Source organism: Medicago sativa, chromosome 4 (genome assembly GCF_051527215.1).
Source record: "Medicago sativa cultivar Bolivia chromosome 4, Bolivia_mono, whole genome shotgun sequence".
Taxonomy (NCBI): Eukaryota; Viridiplantae; Streptophyta; class Magnoliopsida; order Fabales; family Fabaceae; genus Medicago; species Medicago sativa.
Window position 1 is genome coordinate 50195949 of NC_140752.1, and position 21804 is coordinate 50217752.

The window sequence follows — 21804 nt, forward strand, 5'->3', positions numbered from 1 at the left end:
AGGACGTGACCTTACAACCTTCCTCTCATACCATTGCTTTACTGGGATTCTAATTTAACATGCATTTTATCGATATGCATATTTTTTTTGAGAAATGGAATATCCTTTTTGCGTTTTTTGTGTTTAGTTTGAGATGTTTACACCAATTTTGGCAGTCTTCCTTTTACAACAAAATAACAATGCCCATTATTTAAGAGACTCAACAACAAAATTGGAATGAAGGTAGTCAATGGATTCTATATTATGTATCTTTTTTGTTAATTTTTTTGTTGAAAAATTTAATCGCATTCTAATTGATAACTAAATAAAACTAATTCCCTTAAATGCTAACTCTTGGAGCAGAAAGGATGAGCAGGAAAGAAACAATAATTGCAATGAAGTAGTAATTTGTGTTAATTTTTCTTTTAGATTTTTCTATTCTATTTTATTTTTGAACCATGTATTTGTTTTTTGTTTTGCTAATTTTTTTTCTTTGTTTTAATTAATTTTCTTGCATTCTTTTTGTAGACAGTGCACTTTTGAAAGATGCTCACATTGGGTAACATCCATGATTAGGGAAATATGCAAGGTTAAGCTTTATATTGGATTGGAAAGACATGATTTACTGATATAAGAGATACCATTAAAGACATGATGTTTGTGTAGTGATGTTATCAAAGAGCCCAAAAGATAGTCAATTTGATACTTATATATGACACTCTAAAAATACAATCAATTTAATACTTATATATGACACTTTTAAAAAAAAATCGTGCATCGCACGGGTCGAATTCTAGTAGAGAAAGAACAAGTGATCTGATAGAGAGGAAAAGTGTCAAATTTTTTGTGTATGCAGCAACTCTACACTTCTGTTCTTTATTCCTAGACTTCAATCATAGCCCGAACAACATTGTGATGAGTAACGTTAATAAGATTAGTTACTTGCATAGCACGTAACTACGGCAATACTAACTAACTAACAACCTTGTGCTAATTTAAAGTATCTACATCAACATCATAACACCTATATACTCTGTTACTGAACTAGCACATCCTCTGGACCTCCAGAATCTCTGGATTTGAATTACAGTTCAATACTCCCTCTGAATTCAAATTCATCCATACTTAAAGACATTGAGTAACTTTCTCGTCTGTTTGAACTTCTCAATCTTCAATGGCTTAGTTGGTATATCTGCTTCTTGATCATCAGTCCGCTCATTTTTACTTGATAAAAAGGAAAGTGATATTTGTTCTCTATGTGCATGCTCATTCCATGAGCTATGAGATTTCTTACAAGGTTGATAGCAGATTTGTTGTCCACCAAAATCTCAATTTGTTCTTCAACACCTATCTTCATTATAAGTAGCAATGATTGTAAAAACAATCCTTGACATGCTCCATTGCAAGATGATATGTGTTCAACTTCACAAGTTAACAATGCTAGAATTTATCTGTTTCTTTGAACTTCAAAAGATTGGAGAGTTGAAAATTCAGAAAAATATATACAAATTACATAATACAAATTCTCTCTGTTTGTTGCTGTAGCATTTCCACACGGTTTTATGTGTCTACCGGATTAAAACCGTTGATTTGAGATTGGACGTTCACATTTCTCACTCATTTTCATGCATCTCATCAGCCGATTTAATATTTGACTGCTTAGATCTGTTACAGTGTCCTGTTGCATGTTGTAACTGCAGGAAATCCAATTCGAAGGAAAGGCAAAGAAGATAGATGTGAAACTGTTTCTCCCAACCTTATAACATACCCTAAAATAACTTGTTCCTTCACTGTCATCTGTGGCCCATAAAGCATTGTTCGGGAAGTCCAAAATAATGCTCGTTATGGTACTTCACTTTCTATACCGACCCTTTACATCCATGTACTTTGGACCATATAGCAACATCTTTTGGCAGCTATAGTTTGAGTTGCAAAGAGAGAAAAGGAAGCTGCAAATTGAAGTAAAAAAAATTCCAAATAGTTTCCCAAAACACACCGTAAATACTAAGCTTATGAGAACCAAACATATTGCATAAAACTCAAACTTCTTTTGCTTCTCTAATATTGCGCTTCCTCGGCTGGTTTCTTTCTCATGTTTTCCTTTGGTGGACATGTTCTTTGATTGTGATATCTTTGAACTATCTGAAGATAAACTTGTCAAAGACGATTGAGTGGCGTTGGTTACTTTCTTATAAGTCGAATAATTATGCTTTGACACACCAAAACAATCAAAGCCGTAACAAGTTTTATAACGAGCTCTTCTATTCTGCAAGAATAACATAATAAAAGTTAATGATCAAAAACTTTGTGCTATAAAAAGGAAATGGATTTAAATCATATATACACTGCAGAAAAAGAGAAAGAGAGAGGGAGAGACTTACCAATATAGTTTCCAACACCATAGCTTTGATCACTTTTAAAACTGTACGTTTGTTCTTTGAGTGGTGAGCAACAACTTTGGATTCAAGTATGTCATCTAGATCAACAACAGGACGAAAACATTGAGAGAATTTGCTCTTTGAAAAGCTCCTCATGATGTACTGGTTGTGTAACTCAAGAAAAAGAAATTCTTCAAGAGTTTGGAGATGATATTTTTGTGTATAACTTCAAGCTAGCAAGGGAAACACCAGATATAGAAAATAGGGTAACTCTTTTTTATATGAAAGTTTGGTTTTGGTATTAAGATGCAACAATGTTTGGTTTGTGGGTTATTATATATTGTTGTTATGGCTCTTTATTTATGTGAAGTGACTGCTCAATGGTTTTTCTTTACTACTTTGTTTTTTCTTTTTCTTTAGTGAAAGAGTTCAAAGTTGGGGGAAATAAAGAGAGAAGGCCACTTAGGCCACTTATGTGACTTTTATATATTTTTTCTTTCTAGAAAGAGGGATTAGGAAAAAAGAATGGGCTTTTCTATAGATTTATATTTTCAATATCATAAAGGTGATGGAGAGAACGAGCCACGAAGGACATTATGTGTTTTAAGTTATGTGGCAATGAATTTATAGTGTGTGTTTTAAGTTATGTCGTGGTTAATTTTAAGTTATGTCGTGTTCAGTAAAATTAACAAGATTTTTATTTTCAATATCATAAAGGTGATGGAGAGAACGAGCCACGAACGACATTAAGTATTTTAAGTTATGTATTTTAGTAACATCATAACATAAATGTGTGTTGTCTAAAAGAAACATCATAAATAAATGACATGTTATGTAAAATAAACATTGCTATGATTGCGATAAGCGATAAAAGAATATCTTTAAAAATTACATTTTTCGTAAAGTCTGCATCTTCTCCTCCTATTTTCTCTTCTTTCGTGAGAACTTTTGTTGAATTTTGAGAAACTTCTCTTGATAAAGCTACATGTCGTGGAAGATAGATTCCGACATTGGGAATGGTCTTCACTTGTGACTTATTTATGGTAATAGCAAAACTTAGTCTAACAGGAAACTGTTTTCTACTAAACACAAAGGAAAATCATGAAGTCACATTTGTTTTTAATTTAATTCTGGGCAAGAATGCTCTTTTGCCAGCATTGCTTCCTGTTAGGATTTCCACATCCAACATATTCTTAAATAAACCACGACATAACAATCGTGTTTCATTACACATGCGATATCTAGGGTCTATGTTTCGCAACAACATCAAAAGTGCACCTTTTTTTACCTTTAAAATATGTGGTGGGAAACTTCCTTGAGCAGTTGAGTTTAGGAATTCATGTTGATATAAGTTATGAGTATCCCATTCAACCTCGTTAAATGACAACAAATTATGTTATTCTCCTGGAAACTAATTGATAATTATGACATTCAATTTTTGAACATCATCATTTGTAGGTGTAATTATGGCTCTTTCAACCATATATGAATTATGATATTACTCATCGCCTATGAATTACATACATTCCTCATATTAGATGTGTCTGAACACGAGTTGCATCCGCATCCACAAATATATTTACCCTAAATTATGTGATTTTCTCAAATTATCAACGTTATTGGCGTGTTAGTATGCGTGTTGAATCTGGTGTCAATGTTCATATCCATACTTCTTAGCGGTCCTCTCTTTTTATGGCCTCTCAGATGCTGGTTTGAATGTAACCAAAAACAAAAAATGGTGGTTTGAAGCTTTCTAGTGTTTCTGTTTTTAGTTGTTGGTAACATGAGTGTGATTATCGTTTAACAATTTTAAATTGTTTAAATGGTTTTAGCACTTTGATTTCACTATATTTTGTTGGATATTGGATGGGGGTAATGAGAGCAGATTATCAATTGTATACATGCAGAACGTTTGGAATCACAAAGAAAAAAGCAATGTTTTTATTCTTTTAAACAGTAGTGGAAGGAGCATAACGGTAGGGGATGTTATTGCTTATTTCCCCTTTATTTAATAATTAAAAAAAATCACGGTTCTCTTTATATAAAAAAAAAGTCACGCTATCGTGGTTTGTATAAGCAATTATTAACCAGCAAAGTCAAATAATTCTTAAAATTAATCGTAAACAATTTGAATCATAATCACTTATAAACCAGCAAAGTCAAATATATAATCCATAAAATTAATCAACTTTGATTAGTTGTAACATGAAAGAAAGAGAAAAAAACTAAATAGGTTAATTCTGAATTCTGAATTCTGATGTAGAGGGTTGAGAGTGGTTGAAAAACATTAAACAATGCGGGAACAAACTATTAACTGTGAGAACCCTACTTATTAATATTTAATATAGTGCTAACAAAACTTTTTCTAAAATATTTTGAGTCCTAATCTTATTTTAGAGGATTCAAAGTCCAATCTTTAACATTTCTTTTTTGCTCACGTTTACTAATCTTATTTTTAGAGGATTTAAAGTCCAATCTTTAACATTATATTTTGCTCACGTTTGTTACTAATCTTTTTATCAGAAGATTTAAAGTGCAATCTTTAACATTATTTTTTGCTCACGTTTGTCACTAATATTTTTTTTAGAGTACTTAAAGTCCAATCTTTAACATAATTATTTTTTTCTCACGTTTGTTACTAATTTTTTTTTAGATGATTTAAAGTCCAATCTTTAACAATATTTTTTGCTCACGTTTGTTACTAATATTTTTCTAGAGGATTTAAAGTCAATCTTTAACATTATTTTTTGTTCACATTTGTTACTAATATTTTTGTAGAGTATTTAAAGTCCAATTTTTAACATTATTTTTTGTTCACGTATGTTACTAATATTTTTTTAGAGGATTTAAAGGTCAATCTTTACCATTATTTTTTCCTCACTTTTGTTACAATTGATCAAAGGCTAATGAAGAGTAACTTATATTAATAAAATAATAAAACAATATGCAAATACTGTTTTTTGTGGAGGTAATAAAATAATATGGAAATATTGTTTTTTGTGGAAGGGATATGAAAACATTTGGCAATCTTTGTCGGTTGTATTGAGGGGAACAACACAGATGTACAACATAAAATCGGCTGATTAAAAAGTAACATAAGTTTTTGTTTTGTTCTAGTTTTTTGTGAGTTTGATCTGTGGTTAACGGATGTAAAAGTGGGTTAACGAGGATGATTAGCGACATGGATTAGTAATCCACGTGTTATTTTATAATTAGCTAACAGTAAGAACAATTCATAAGGAATTGTGCGTAAGTTTTCTCCTTAAATTAAATTTATTCTTATCTATTTGTTACAAGTGTTATTTATATTTAAAATTAAAATTAAAAATTAAGGGTATTTTTGGAAAGAAAAGTCCAACCCAAAAGTGTGCTGAAAAGGATAATTTTCTTTATATATAGTATATATTATTGTATATATTGTTCTTTATTTTATTTTTATTAACCTTAAAATAATGATAATCTAGAACTAATATATAATATTCTCTGGGATTGGAATAAATATAAACAATATCACTAACAATTTAAATAGGTGTTAAGGCAAAGACATCGATCCAAATACATAGAAAATCATCACATCATAGCAATTAGAAATTTGGGGAATATAACACTATTAATAATAATAGTTTATCTCAATATCACTAATTAGTGAAAAATAATAATTAGAAATTTGGGGCGTTACACCTTCAAATTGTATTGGACCTTCTTCTTGTCATCATCGCTCCAATCAGCTTTAGGCTTATCTTGTGATACACCGTTGGCAAGAACTTGCGGTTGAAACCGCTTGTTGGCCACAGCGTCCCACACATCCATATCCACCGATTGGATGTGAACGCTCATGCATTCCTTCCAACAGTCGTAATTTTCTCCATCGAAAATAGGTGCCCTATTGTACGCCCCCTTGGGCTCCTTACTAGCCATATGGATCAACTCTTCTGGTAGTTAGCCGTAAGAAGAGACCAAGCTCTGATACCACTTGTTGGTCTATATGGCTAGATAGTCACCAAGCTAGAGGGGGGTGAATAGCTTTTTAAAAGATTTTCTGGAGTTTCGATAAAAAAAGTTTTAACGAAATTGACTATTGGATTCGTGCTCGAACAATCACAGTTAATGAATCAAACAGACAACAATATGTGAAATAAGATTTAATCTTAGAATTGAGAGATTCACGATTCAAATCTTATTATACAATTAAATGTTAATAATGGAAGTCTTTATGGATGATTTTTCTGTGCATGGTGTCTAGTTTTGATAATTGTTTGACTAACCTGGAAAAAGTTTTGGAAAGATGTGAACAGGTAAACTTAGTGTTGAATTGGGAGAAATGTCACTTCATGGTAAGAGAAGGAATTGTCCTAGGACACTTAATCTCTGAGCGAGGTATAGAGGTAGATAAAGCAAAAATTGAAATTATTGAAAAAATGTCTCCTCCTACCTCGGTCAAAGAAGTTAGAAGCTTCCTAGGACATGCGGGATTCTACCGCCGTTTCATTAAAGATTTTTCTTCAATCACTAAGCCACTAACAAGCTTGCTCCTTAAGGATGCAGATTTTGTGTTTGATAATGCATGCCTAAAGGCTTTTGACAGGTTAAAAGAAGCTTTGGTCACTGCCCCTATCATACAGCCACCGGATTGGAACTTGCCTTTTGAAATAATGTGTGATGCGAGTGACTATGCAGTAGGGGCTGTGTTGGGACAAAGAAAAGACAAGAAGATGCATGCCATTTATTATGCAAGTAAGACCCTTGATGGGGCACAGGTAAACTATGCCACAACAGAAAAAGAATTGTTAGCGGTAGTTTATGCCATTGACAAATTTCGGCCATACTTGGTAGGATCAAAAATCATCATTTACACAGATCACTCGGCAATAAAATATTTGTTAAACAAAAAAGATGCCAAGCCGAGGTTGATCCGATGGATTTTGCTCCTTCAAGAATTTGACCTTGAAATAAGAGATAAAAAGGGTACCGAAAATGTTGTAGCTGATCACTTGTCCCGCCTTAGGGAGACCAATGAGAATGAGCTACCCCTGGATGATTCCTTTCCGGATGATCAACTTTTCTTATTGGCACAAACTAACGCACCTTGGTATGCAGACTTTGTTAACTTTCTTGCAGCTGGAGTACTACCACCTGGATTGAGCTACCAACAAAAGAAGAAGTTCTTCCATGACCTCAAACATTATTATTGGGATGAACCCTACCTTTTCAAAAGAGGCTCAGACGGGATCTTCAGAAGATGCATTCCCGAAAACGAGGTAAGTAGTATTCTAACCCACTGTCACTCCTCTTCTTATGGTGGCCACGCCAGTACTCAAAAGACCTCTTTCAAAATTCTTCAATCTGGTTTCTGGTGGCCATCGCTTTTCAAAGATGTGCATAAATTCGTTTCTAAATGTGACAAATGTCAACGCACCGGTAACATTACTAAGAGGAATGAAATGCCCTTAAACAACATTCTTGAAGTCGAAATTTTCGATGTATGGGGTGTTGATTTCATGGGACCTTTCCCCTCTTCTTTTGGAAATCAATACATATTGGTGGCAGTTGACTATGTGTCCAAATGGGTTGAGGCTGTTGCCTCACCCACTAATGATGCACATGTTGTTATAAAATTTTTCAAAAAGATCATCTTTCCAAGGTTTGGAGTGCCTAGGGTTGTAATAAGCGATGGAGGGTCTCACTTTATATCTAAACTTTTCGAAAAACTTTTACAAAAGTATGGAGTGAAACACAAAATTGCTACACCCTATCACCCACAAACTAGTGGACAAGTTGAGGTCTCCAATAGACAAATAAAAGCCATTCTTGAAAAAACAGTTTCAAACTCTAGGAAGGATTGGTCAAGTAAGCTCGACGATGCTCTTTGGGCCTATAGAACGGCTTACAAAACTCCAATTGGAATGACACCTTTTAAGCTAATCTATGGAAAGTCTTGTCACCTTCCGGTTGAACTTGAGCATAAAGCCTATTGGGCCATAAGAAACCTCAACTTAGATCCCAATCTAGCTGGTCAAAAGAGAAAACTTCAGTTAAGTGAGTTAGAAGAACTTAGAATTGATGCCTATGAAAATGCCCGTATTTACAAAGAACGAACTAAAAAATGGCACGACAAGCATATCCTCAAAAGGAACTTCAAGAGCGGTGACCTTGTACTGCTCTTTAACTCTAGGCTAAGGCTTTTTCCAGGTAAGTTAAGATCAAGATGGTCTGGTCCATTCACTGTTCGTACTGTTTACCCCTATGGGGCAATTGAAATTTTTTCTGAAAAGACTGGACCTTTCAAAGTTAATGGCCAAAGACTAAAGATTTACAATGCAGGTGAAGCTGTTGAAGAAGAAACAATACTAGCCCTCTTAGATCCTCCATGAGGAACCACTCTTGCATCTTTCGTCAAGCTAGTGACGGTAAAAGAGCGCTTCGTGGGAGGCAACCCACGCATTTAACTGCTTTCGTTTTGTTTTAAGTTGTTTTGTAGGTAATTGTCCGAATACGATTCAAGAAAATGAAAAAAAATTGAAGTCCCTGGAACCAGAAGGTTGGCACGTCCCGTGCTAAGGTTGGCACGGTCGTGCCATGTTTTTCAAAGAAAAATCAGGAGCCAGCCACAGAATGTTGGCACGGCCCGTGCTGAGGTTGGCACGGCCGTGCCAGCTTACAGAGTCCAAAAATTCATTTTTTTTGCTATCTATAACACCCTGTGAGCTTTCTGCACCCCTTCTTTCTTCTTCTTCTTCTTCTTCTTTTAATTTCTTTTTCTTTTGAATCATTGAGGACAATGCTTCCCCTAAGTGTGGGGGGGGGCCTAATAAAGTGTCTAGAGTCGTAGTGTCCAAACTCCCTTGAACTTTATTCTTTTGTTTTGTTTTTATAGCAAGAGGCATGACTAAGTAGCTTGTTTTTAATATAAATATGGCATGAAAATTTTTGTTTTGTCTCTTCTTTAGGTTGCTTCTTGTACATGAAAATAGTTTCTTGTGTTTCTTATGTTCTTGCTATACCCATATCATGTTTTATTGCGAAAATTCTCCAATGAGAAAAGCACCCGGTTGCAATCCTTGAGTAAATGTATGAATAGGTATTTTAAGGAACACGTTCTATCTTTAGTGTTAACTTAGACCCTTTAAAGTCTTAAGAGTAAAAGTAGTATAAGTTTGTGTGGGAAAATTAATCAAATTGTTCTTAATTGTTATATTCTTATTAATTTGTTAATGTTAAATGGGGCGGGAGAATGGCACCAACATGTGGGGGAAAGGACAATCCCTAACTTCCTAATTGTGGTGGTGACTCCTTAATTTGAACCTAAAGTGAAACAAATTCATCAATGCTAGGGGGAAAGGACAATTACATCCAAAAAGACTTCCTACGCGGAGATGAAACAAACAATAATTTTGCAGCACTACTTAGGGTGATTTTGAATCTAGGGGGAAAGGACAATTACATCCGAGAAGACTCCCTACGAGGATAGATAGCCCCTAAGCATCTGCAGCCCCTTGTGCTTAATTGTTATATCTAATTTAATGTTTAACTCAAATTCCCATCACTCTTATATGAAATGAAGAAAAGACTTTTCTCGGTTACTTTAGCACTAAGGATAGAACCTATTCCTCATAATATCTGTCTTATACAGGAGCAAGAAAAGGGTTGGACTGCACACACACACTCACTTGAGACTTGATGTTGGGTAGAATAGGTTCATGAGAAGTATTTGAAATTGTAATTAGTGTACTTGAGGCAAGGCCTTTCTTTTGAGACATTTGTTCTTAATATTGCCATAATCAAATCTTTTGTTGCTACTATGTTTGCTGCCTTTTGCTTGAGGACAAGCAAAGATTCAAGTGTGGGGGAGTTTGATGAGTCATAGATAGTATTAATTATTGCCTTATTTAGTTTAGTTTTATTTTAGATTTGATTTTATTTTATTGCATTTTATTTTAGTTTAGAATATTTTACTTCAAATTGTGTTTTATTTTATTTTAGGAATAAATATATGGTGGAAGGTGTCTTGGAGCAAAAGAAAGAGGACTGGAACAAATACAGCGCAAGAATACGAAGATACGGGACAAAAATATGTTCCCACCAAGTCAGAAGCTTGGCACGGCCAGTGCCAACATGTGGCACGGCCGTGCCACCTCCCAGAGCCTCTTTTGCTGCTTTTTCTTCGGGCCCAAGTTACCCTGTTGCAGCTTTACTGTTTTACCCTTTTAGTTGCTTAGTTTCTAAGTCGATTGTAAAGCTATAAATAGAGTAGCTCTCCACCATAAACAATCACGTTTTACTTTGTTTATTTCAATTGCTATTTCAATAAAGTCTTTATTTCCTTTTACTTCCTTTGCAATTTACTTTTATCGCATTCTCTCTTCTTCCCCCATGTCTACGATGAACATGAGTGAGTAGACTTCTTTGTCTTGGGATCGTTGGATAAGTCTAATGACGTAATCCGGATCAAGCCAAGTCTTAAACCTTAATTAATTGTTACCCTAATTCCTAATCTAAATTCACCGTTTTAACATGAATTAATTATTATCAAACTGTGGAAGCGAACGCGGAGGGTTTGATAATGGTTAATTCATCATCACAGATATCAATTCATAAAGCGAACGCGGAGCTTTGATATCCGATCAAGTGAATTTAGACAAGGTTTGCGAAACATGAGAATAGTCTAGCAAACCTTGGGACACATAAAGTTTCGATCTTCAAGGGTCCCAAAGGCAATCACCCATGAGAATAGGTGTGGTTGTTGGAGGGATACACTCACTGACTTCGAGAGGAGCTGTGATATGCTAAAGAGAAACTTGTCCTTAGTAATTAGGATTAACGTTTAATTATAAGTTTAAGGCTTGCTTGTGAAAAGATTCGTTATTATGATGAACCAATGATCCCAAGGCTTTTTATTATCATTGTTATTTACTTTCAAAAACTGCACTCTCCAACTTCTTAATTCTTTCTCCTCTAATCAATATCTAAAAGTTAATTAGATTGACCAACTCCCTAGCGGAACGATACTCTTACTTACTACTATTACTTCGATAGGCCGTGCACTTGCGGTTTGGCCCTATCACTAAGCTATCAAATTAAAACACAATACAAGTCAAATTGAATAATTGAATAGATGTTGCAATCAATTGATCTAAGCAAAGTGTTTAAACCTAATTCAACGAATTAGACAGTTTTCAATTAAAACTACTTAGATCAACACTAGCAAATTATCCTAACAATTATTCAATTAATCACACGCAATAGCTAAAATTAAAGAGGATAGGAAAAGAGAGATAACACCGATATTTTTATAGTAGTTCGCACTTTCTCGTCCTCGCTAAAGCTACATCTACTCTTCTTGATGAAGTACGCCTTCACCAAGGTCATCCACTAATTAACAAATGTTGATTACAATGTGTTTACAAGAGTTCCTTGAAATTAAACCTAATTCTTCAACCCATATGCAAACACTTCGCCAAACTCCAAGTAACCCTTGAATTTGGTGCTTCTTGAATCTTCGGATCCTTGAATACCCGTGCACTCCTTCGAACTCTTCACTTGAGTCTTCAATGCTACGTCCGGTAAATGAACCCCCTTCGACTTCAAGAACGGTTAGAAAGACCCCCAAGTCCTTTGGAGATGGAATGAGATTATTCACTTCCTTTAAAGCATTGATTAAGCCCAATCAATCTTCTTGAGAGAACCAACTTACAATCCCTACTAGCACCCTAGAGAATCTATACACTCAAAGAACAAAGTGATTCGAAGAAAAAGTGTTTAATCTTTAAGAATGTATGAACAATGAGTTTTTGTGACCTAGGGAGAATAGATGCAAATTATTCAATAAATCTAAAGTTGTGAAGAAAAGTGTATATATAGTAAAGGGTGAAAAGACTAAACTTTTGCACAAAATCAATAGATTAAGTCGATTCATTTAACTAGTGAATCCATTCAGACATCAAGAAAGCCAAGTCTGGTCAAAGGAGAGAATATGAAGATCGATACAAGTCAAGAGATATGTGAAACGATTCAAGATGCCCAGATGAATGTTTGAATCGCTTCAGGATATGTTTGAATCGATTCAGACAGAGTCAGAGATATTGGTGATACGCTCAAGGAAGAATGATATGATTCAAACATGAATCGATTCATACTCATAGTGAATCGATTCATACTAAGTCACGACATAACACAACATAACATAATGATACATAATGTTTCACGTTTGTTACTAATCTTCTTTTACTTGTTAATTTTACTGAACACGGAAGGCTAGTTGCTTTTCATTGCTTCGGTGAGTTGCTTGAGGATAGCTTTCATGCTACCTTGTTTATCGCTTTTGGTGTCTTAGACTTTAGGGCTCTGATTAGGGGCCGATGTTTATTGTTATCTTTGTTATGTTGTTGGAAATTTTTGAGACTATGTATTGGTGATGACTGAAGGTGAGAAAAACACAAGAAGGGGGGTTGAATTGTGTTTTGGAAAATTCTTCGTTTCTCCTAAAACTGAACACACTTGATCAGAAGCTAAGTGAGACAGCTTCTGAAGTGATTATCAGAATCTAAATGCAGCAGAATAAAATATAGAGAGAGAGAGAGAGAGAGAGAGAGAGAGAGAGAAGAAGAACGACACAAAGCAATTATACTGGTTCCTTCCACAATCCGGAAGTAGTCCAGTCCCCCTTGCACTTCCAAGGAGATTTGACTAAGAGTAATATCTGATTACAATTGCTCAAGCACACAAGCAAGAGACTTCCTTTGCTCAAGCACACAAGCAAGAGACTTCCTTTGCTCAAGAACATAATCAAGAGACTTCCTGCTCAACCACAACTGCAAGAGACTTCTAACTAAACAAAATTACACAGAAAATTGTTTAAGGTTGAACACTTGATATACAATCAGAGGTGCTCACAATACAAATCAGATATAGACTCAATGACTTAAGAATTTCTAAGATATGATTTTGAGACACAGAAATTCTAAGTGAATGCAGAACAATTTCAGCAGAGGTTTGGCACTTGTATGAGAGTCTTTCGTTTAGCGTTCTTGCATTACCAATTCTCTAAGTTTTCACTCCTTTATATAGAGGTGTGAAAGAGACGTTGTGAAATTGCCAGCATATCAAAGAGTCGTTGTTGAAGCTTGATCTTTCACCAATGATCTTTTGCCTGATTTGGTTGTTGTCCTATGAAGAACCAATTTGAAATCCATTCCTTATCCAAAGGAACATCTATGCAGGCGAAGCCGTATTCTGGAGCTGTTTTCTTGTCTTGTAGCGTGGACACAAAACAGAGTAGTGGAGAAGGTGGTTGTACAGTTCGTACAATAGTACAATGTCAACGCTTTCATCCAAATTGCAAGCACATGCCTTCAAACATCTTTGAAATGACCGTTGCAAAATTCCACTAATCTTTTGTTGTGTTTTCGAATCCAATAGACAGATTTTGCAGTGATGATTCTTCAATCCTTGAATCTTTTGCAAATCCAGTTGATCTTCAGCTTCTGGTGAAATGACTTCTGATGAGGCAGCTTCTGATAACATAGCTTCTGATGATGCAACTTCTGAATGATACAGCTTCTGATAACGCAGCTTCTGATGATGTGGCTTCTGGACGTCTTGTCTTCAGGAGCACTATTCTTCAGGAGCACTATTCTGACTTCAGGAGCGGCTATACTTCAGGAGCGCTTTTCTCTTCAGGAGCGAGTTGCCTTCAGAAGCACTATGCTTCAATTATTGTTGATTCCTTTAGCTCTTCATTTGCTCATTCAGAACCAATTAATGATGTAACTTTTTAATTAAGGTCCTGTACACTTGAACAAATATTAGCTAGTCCAATTTACAATTTTTAATACCTTGTTATCATCAAAACTCTTTAAGGTTTATTGTTAAACACATTTTGTTCCAACAATCTCCCCCTTTTTGATGATGACAAACAATAGTATTTAAAATTGATCAATTGTTGTTAATCCAATTAACAAGTTGACTTTGGGGTTCTGAGGTTTGTAAGCTCAGAATCTGAGGTTTGTAAGCTCAAACTCCCCCTGAGTCTGATAGTCTTTAAGGTGAGGTTTGTAAGCTCCCCCTAAGTTCTATCCAAGTTAATTAAATTCATTTTTAGCGCAATAAAAATCTTAGAGCTTTAAAATGAAATAAGTTATAGATGAGAAGAGTGGTTCAATTAATTTTATTTGAAATTTGATACTCCCCCTTTTTGATACACCTTTCTTTAGGTAAGACAAAAAGTTATAAGTTTTTCAAAATTTTCAAATATCATTAATGGGGCTCAGAGCCTTTAAATACTATCACATATACTCCCCCTTTTGTCATTATCAAAAAAAATAATAAAAAATCAAGACAAAAAGATTTGAGAAAAATTCAAACAATATGAGAGTATAATAAAGTATCAGAACCTATAATCTATCTATAAAAAATAGCCAAGCAATGAGTATATAGATGAACAAAACAAAGTATTCAGGCATTCAAGAATCAGAACCATGAAGGATTCAGAAGCAGTAAGAAACTTAAGATAAGAAGTGATCAGAAGCAGGAAATAGACAGGATTAAACAAACAACAAACAAAATATAAACACTAAGGTGTGCAACTAAGGTTTGATTTGAAGTAGTTTCCTCATCCTCTCCATTTCTTCAGCTTGTTGCTTCAACTGATCTTCAAGAAGTTGTTGCTTCTGGAGAAGCTCCAATTCCCTTTCCTTAGCTTCTTGTTGTTGCTTTGCCATCTTCTGCCTCAGAAGCTTGAACATCCTTGCGTCTCTGGTCAAATATTCCATTTCTGAGAAGAAAGGCATGTTTGCCAGAAGCAGTCTAGGACTTCTGACTCTGAGTCTTTGCTTCAGATTCTCCATTAACCTTCTTACAGAAGCTTCCTTGATTTTGACGCACTTGGCCTTAACAGCTTCTATTAACTCTGATGCTCTGTTCTGAAGAGATACCCATGCTTCTTCATATGCATTGGTGAGATCAATTGTCCTTCTTTGATCCACCAGACCATGCATTTCAGAAAGAATCTTGAGTAGCTCATTGTCAATACGTTCAGATTCCAGGATGTCCAGGGGTGGTTGTTCAAGGGTTTCCAGGTCAGAATCATTAAGAGTATTATCTTGAACAAGGATGGATTCTGGAATTGTGAGTTGTTCAGCTTGGGTTGAGGTTGATGGTTGATCAGGATCAATGTCCATGGGAGTGTGTTGGTGAGAGGATTCTTCTGATTGTTGGTTAAGTGGGGAGTTGGTTTCAGTTTCGGTTAGTGGTTGATGTGGTGAAGTTGATGTTTGGATGTTGAGTTGGGGGTCAATGTTAACAGTTGGTGATTGAGGTTGTGGAGGTGATGTAGGTTTGAGTGGTTCAGGTGGTTGTTGATGGGGGCTTTCTGAAACAACATTTTCAGAAGCAACTGCTTTTGGAGTTGCTTCAGAGGCTTTCTCTGAGTTGGGTTCAACATCTTCTGGAGGAATCATGTTGAGAGGTTGAATGTTAAGAGGTTGAGGGTTAAGGCGAAAGATAGTATCAATGACTCTATCTCTCTGCTCAGCCATTTCAGCCAACTTCTCATTGATTATATGACCAACTGGTTCATAAGTGGTTGACTGAGAGGGCTTTTTGTTGGTTTTGGTTGATGTTGACTGGCTTTTTACTGGTTTTTGAAAAAGTTGAGCTATGGGTATATCATCATCAGAATCTGATGATGATGAGGATGTGGAATCTGATGAAATATTGACTACCTCTTCTGGTTCAGGATCAGAATCCTTCTCAGCAGACTCACTAGCCATCAGCATCAGTTGCTTGGCTTCTGAAACTGCAGACTCTTGTAGCTCAGCTGCAATTTCCAAGACCTTTTCAGCTTCTGCCTTTTTCCCTTGTAAGTCCTTCAAATCCAAATCAGAAGCAGCTTTAGCTATCTTGGTGATATGAGGAAAATCCTTGGTCCTTCTCAAAGCTGGCTTCCTCTTCCTCTTTGGTATAGCAGGTTGTTCAGGAGCAATACCAATACTTAGGACCACATTAGAGTTGATGTCTTCAGCTATCTCTTCAATTGATGGCATTGCAGAACCACCAATTTTAAGCTTGTCAGAAGCAGGTTTTGCCTTCTTAGCAGATTTTTCAACCTCCATATACTCTTCTGCAGTCATTTTCCTCTTTGATCTTCTGCTTTTTGCCAGAGGCACCGCACCACCATACATTTCATCAGGTACCTCATCCAATATGATGACCTGGTTGGTTGCCTCATAGTGATCCTTTATGTAGTACATCTGTACAGCAATGGGATCCTTTTTGAAAATGGGTGGAAAATCCCTCATAAGATCAGACCTGACATGGGATTCACTTAGATCAGTTTGAAGTTTGGTGACTTCACTGATTAGCTCCATATTCAAGAGCGTATGAGCATTGATGAACTTCCCAGTATTAGTGTCAATCATCTTATCAGTGAAGGCTTGAACACTGCTTAGGCTGTCCAAGACACCTCCTTGATAGAATATCTCTGATAAAAGTCTTCCATAGGGAACCCAGGGTTTGTCCTGCAGCTGACTTTGTTTCAGACACTCTATCAGGTACTTGAACATGTACTTTGGCACGTTCACCTTTTCCTTCTTGATGAAGTGCTGGAGAAAGACTTTCTGAGCCAAATTGGGTTTTTCACATCCACCACAAGGTAGTAAGTTCTCATTCTGAATCTTCAGAAGCATCTTAGTTACCATGCCCAATTCAGCATATTTCTTCTCCCTCTTGGAATTGTATATGACCAAGTTAGCTTTTTCTTTCCAAATGCATTTTTCAGCAGCACTTGAAAGATCAATTCCAGAGTAATATCCAGACGCTTCAACCTTAAGAACAGCTTCTATCTGCCATTGTGTAATTCTTACTGGAATACCGCAGATGCTTGACCTGATTTCATCTTCAACAAAAGGCTCAAGTCCCATTTCTTCTCTTGCCTTTCCCTCTAGCTCTGGATACATCAAAACCATTTGATTCTCTTCAGCTTGGGATGCTGCTCTGTTATAAACTTTTGCTCTTACCTAGAAGTGCCTAACCAATGCTTCATATGTTGGTCCATTCAACATTGTGAAGTATTCCAGAAGTCCTTGCACTGCATAGTAGCTTCTGATCCAACACTTATGGAAAGCTAGTGATTCAAAATCCACTGGATTTTCTATCTGAACCTCTAAATCCCATTCTTCCAATTTCATGCTTCTTCGTCTGTAGTCATATTCAGGGACCATTCGTCCAGAAGATTCTGATGCGCCTTGCATGCTTGAAGTAGATTCTGAAACTTTTGAGCTTGATGATGCCATTTGATGATGATTGAAGAAGATGATGATTTTAGGGTTCTAGGGTTGAGAGAATGTGCTTACTTCGCAAAAGGTTTGAAAGCAAATGTGTTTGTTGTGAGTGAGTAGTGTGTGAATTGACAAAGTGTTAAAAGTAAAACGATTGCAATTCAAAAGAAACAAACAAACATAACATTAATGACAAAATTGGGGGCGCGTGAAAAGTACTTTCAAAGCTATTAAATCATCATTGCCCTTTTTAGTTATACACCAATACATACAGGCCACGTCAGAAGTTCACAGAGTAACTACCAAGTTAGTGGGCCAGAAGTTGCCATAAAAAGTAACTCCCAACGTTTCCACTAACTCTATTATTCAGAAGCATAAAATCCAGCTTCTGGACTTCAGATGCTGACGTCATCATCAGAAGCGAGTTTTCCTCAGAACCTCAATAAAGAGCTTCTGATGGACTACTGCTTCTGAACTAACTTCAGAACCTAAAATCCTATTCAGGAGCAAGCAATCATTTAATCAGACACAAAGTGCATGTTCAAATTTTTCTTTATAAAATCAAATCTTTCAACAGTTAAAGGCTTAGTAAATATATCAGCCCATTGATTTTCAGTATCAACGAATTGTATATCTAAAATTCCTTTTTGAACATAGTCTTTGATAAAATGGTGTTTGATTTCAATGTGCTTAGCTCTTGAATGCAAAATTGGATTTTTAGACAAACAAATAGCAGCAATATTATCACAATAAATGGGAATATTGTTAGCAGTTATCTGATAGTCTTCCAACTGATGTTTCATCCAAAGTAGTTGTGTACAACAACTTGCAGCTGAAATGTATTCTGCTTCTGCTGTAGACATAGCAATAGTTGTTTGTCTTTTGCTAGCCCAGGATATAAGATTATCACCCAGAAATTGACAATTGCCACTGGTTGACTTTCTTTCAATCCTATCACCAGCATAATCAGCATCACAGAATCCAATTAGGTTATAATCTAAGGATTTCCTATAAAGGAGTCCAAGATTAGTTGTTCCTTTCAAATACCTGAAGATTCTCTTGACAGCAGTCATATGAGATTCTCTAGGATCTGATTGGAATCTTGCACACAAGCATACACTAAATAAAATATCTGGCCTAGATGCAGTAAGGTATAACAAAGAACCAATCATACCTCTATACAGCTTCTGATCAACTTTAGCTCCTTCATCTTCTTTGCTCAAGGTGCACGTAGGGTGAATTGGAGTGTTCATCACTTTACAATCTTCAAGCTTGAACTTCCTCAGAAGCTCCTTTGTATACTTAGATTGATGAACATAGACTCCATCTTTGCATTGATTAATTTGAATGCCCAGGAAGAACTTCAGCTCTCCCATCATGCTCATTTCAAATTCATCCTGCATTAACTTAGAAAATTCCTTGCAAAGAGATGCATTAGTAGAACCAAATATTATCTCATCAATATATATTTGCACAACAAGAATATCTTTCCCAAGGGTCCTTCTGAAGAGTGTTGTATCAACCTGTCCTCTTTTAAAATCATTTTTGATTAAGAAATTACTTAGTCTATCATACCAAGCTCTGGGAGCTTGTTTCAAGCCATATAGTGATTTCTTCAGTTTAAAAACATGGTTAGGATATTTAATATCTTCAAATCCAGGAGGTTGCTTGACATACACTTCTTCTTCTATGACGCCATTAGGAAATGCACTCTTGACATCCATTTGATATAATATTATGCCATGATTAACTGCATAGCAAAAGAAGTAACCTGATTGCTTCCAATCTTGCAACTGGAGCAAATGTTTCAGTGTAATCAATGCCTTCTTGTTGACTATACCCTTGTGTAACAAGTCTGGCTTTGTTTCTTGTTACTTCTCCTTGCTCATTCAGCTTGTTTCTGAATACCCATTTTGTTAAAATAATGTTCTTGTGCTGAGGTTTGGGTACCAGATCCCACACATCATTTCTTTGAAATTGATTCAAATCTTCTTGCATAGCTAAGATCCATCCATCATCTGAAAGTGCTTCTTCAACTTTTGTAGGTTCAATCATTGAGATCAGTCCAATCATTGATTCTTCTTGTCTGAAGTATGATCTTGTTCTCCTTGGACTATCTTTGTTTCCAATGATTAGTTCCTCAGGATGTGAAGATTTGTGCTTGAAAGTGTTTCTGGGAGGATCTTCTTGATGTGAGCCATCTTGTGCTTCATCAGAAGCAGTTTCATCTTGTGCTTCTGATGTGGGTTCAGCTTCTGGACTTTCTTCAGATTCAGCTATCTAATCAGGTTCTGGAGTAGCTTCAGGAACCTGTATCTCTGCAACACTTTCATCTTGCTTTGAAGTTTTATCTTCAAGCTCTTTGTCATCAAATTTAACGTGCATAGATTCTTCAACACAGAGTGTCTCTGAATTATACACTTTGTATGCCTTTGACCTTTCAGAGTAACCTAAGATGATTCCTCTTTGGGCCTTGGCATCAAATTTCTTTAGGTAGAGCTTTTTGTTCAGAATGTAACATGTACATCCAAATTGATGAAAGTAAGAGATATTGGGTTTTCTTCCTTTAAAAAGTTCATATGCTGTTTTCTCCAAAATAGGTCTAATATAGATCCTGTTTTGAACATAACATGTTGTATTCACTGCTTCTGCCCAAAAATGTTTAGCCAAATTGTTTTCATGGATCATGGTTCTGGCCATTTCTTGTAAATTTCTATTCTTTCTCTCTACAACCCCATTTTTTTGTGGAGTTCTAGGAGAAGAGAATTCATAGATAATTCCATGTTTTTCACAAAAAGCTTCAAATGGCTCATTTTCAAATTCTCCACCATGATCACTTCTGATTTTCAAAATCTTTGACTCTTTTTCAGTTTGAATTTGTGTGCAGAAGTTACTGAATACATCATATGCATTATCTTTACTTTTCAGGAATTTCACCCAAGTCCATCTGCTGTAATCATCAAAAATGACTAATCCATATCTACTTTCATATAAGGATGCAGTACTCACTGGTCCAAATAAATCAATATGAAGTAGTTCTAAGGGTCTGGAGGTTGAAACAATGTCTTTGGTTTTAAAAGATGATTTCACAATTTTCCCACTCTGACATGCACCACAGAGTGCATCTGAATGATAGTCAATGTCTGGTAGCCCTTTGACAAGTTGTAACTTACTAAGCTTAGAGATTAACCTCCAGTTAGCATGTCCCAACCTTCTGTGCCACATCCATTTCTTATCATTCACTGATAGAAGGCAAATCACCTTCTGATCAGCCAGTGCAGAAAAATTGATTTTATAGACATTATCAACTCTCTTTTCCCTTGAACACAATGGATTTGTCTTCCTTGTTGATTACAGTACAGTTGGTTTTCTCAAAAAGCACATCATAACCATTATCACAAAATTGACTAATGCTCAAAAGGTTATGTTCAAGACCATCTACCAACCATACATTATTAATTGAGGTAGAGGAATTACCAATAGTTCATGTACCTATGATCTTGCCTGACTGGTTGCCTCCAAATTTCACATTTCCTCCCTCTTTCATTGTTAGGCTGAGGAAACTGGACTTCTCTCCTGTCATGTGTCTTGAGCAACCGCTGTCTAGGTACCATGATCTTTGCTTTGGTGCTGCTCTTAGACATACCTGCATCATTGACATTTTTAGATTTAGGTACCCATTGTCCTATGGGTCCTGGAAGGTTAGTACTTAAGGCTTTACTTTTCGCTCCTTGTACCTTGTGTTGTGAGTTGGGTTGCTTCTGATTAACCATTACCTTTGGTTTTGGTACTTCAGAAGCAGTAACTGTCTTCTTCTGAAACTTAGACTTCAGAACCTCAGATTTTGGTTTCACCAGACTCTGAGGTACAGGTTCTGATCTTTTCAAGATCCTGATCTTTGAAGTCTTGGAATCAGATTTGATCATAGCCTTTGGCTTAGAGTTCTTTGGCTTTGAAGTAATCTTAGCCTTAAAGCTAGAAGCTTCAGGTTCTGATTGAACAACAGTTTCCAACTCAGCACCTTCAGGTACAAAGAAGGTTTTCAGACCTTCCTTGATGCATTCACAACAAGATTTTAGATTGGTTTTCTCAAGTTTCACTTCTGGAAAACCAATTCCTCTGCCATTGTTCTTGTAAATGCTATAAATCATAGAAGCCACTCTGCTTCTATCAAT

The 21804-nt window shown here is 35.8% G+C and overlaps 1 protein-coding gene across 1 annotated transcript; it reads right to left on the reverse strand.

Moving 5' to 3' along the window:
- Positions 1-560: 560 nt before the first annotated feature.
- Positions 561-2780, reverse strand: LOC146929608 (uncharacterized). Its single transcript, XM_085701434.1, has 2 exons — positions 2361-2780; positions 561-2245 (listed from the first exon to the last, which is right to left on the reverse strand). Exons 1-2 carry the CDS (start codon positions 2511-2513, stop codon positions 1832-1834), a joined length of 567 nt encoding a protein of 188 aa, XP_085557560.1. The 5' UTR covers positions 2514-2780; the 3' UTR covers positions 561-1831.
- Positions 2781-21804: the final 19024 nt, after the last annotated feature.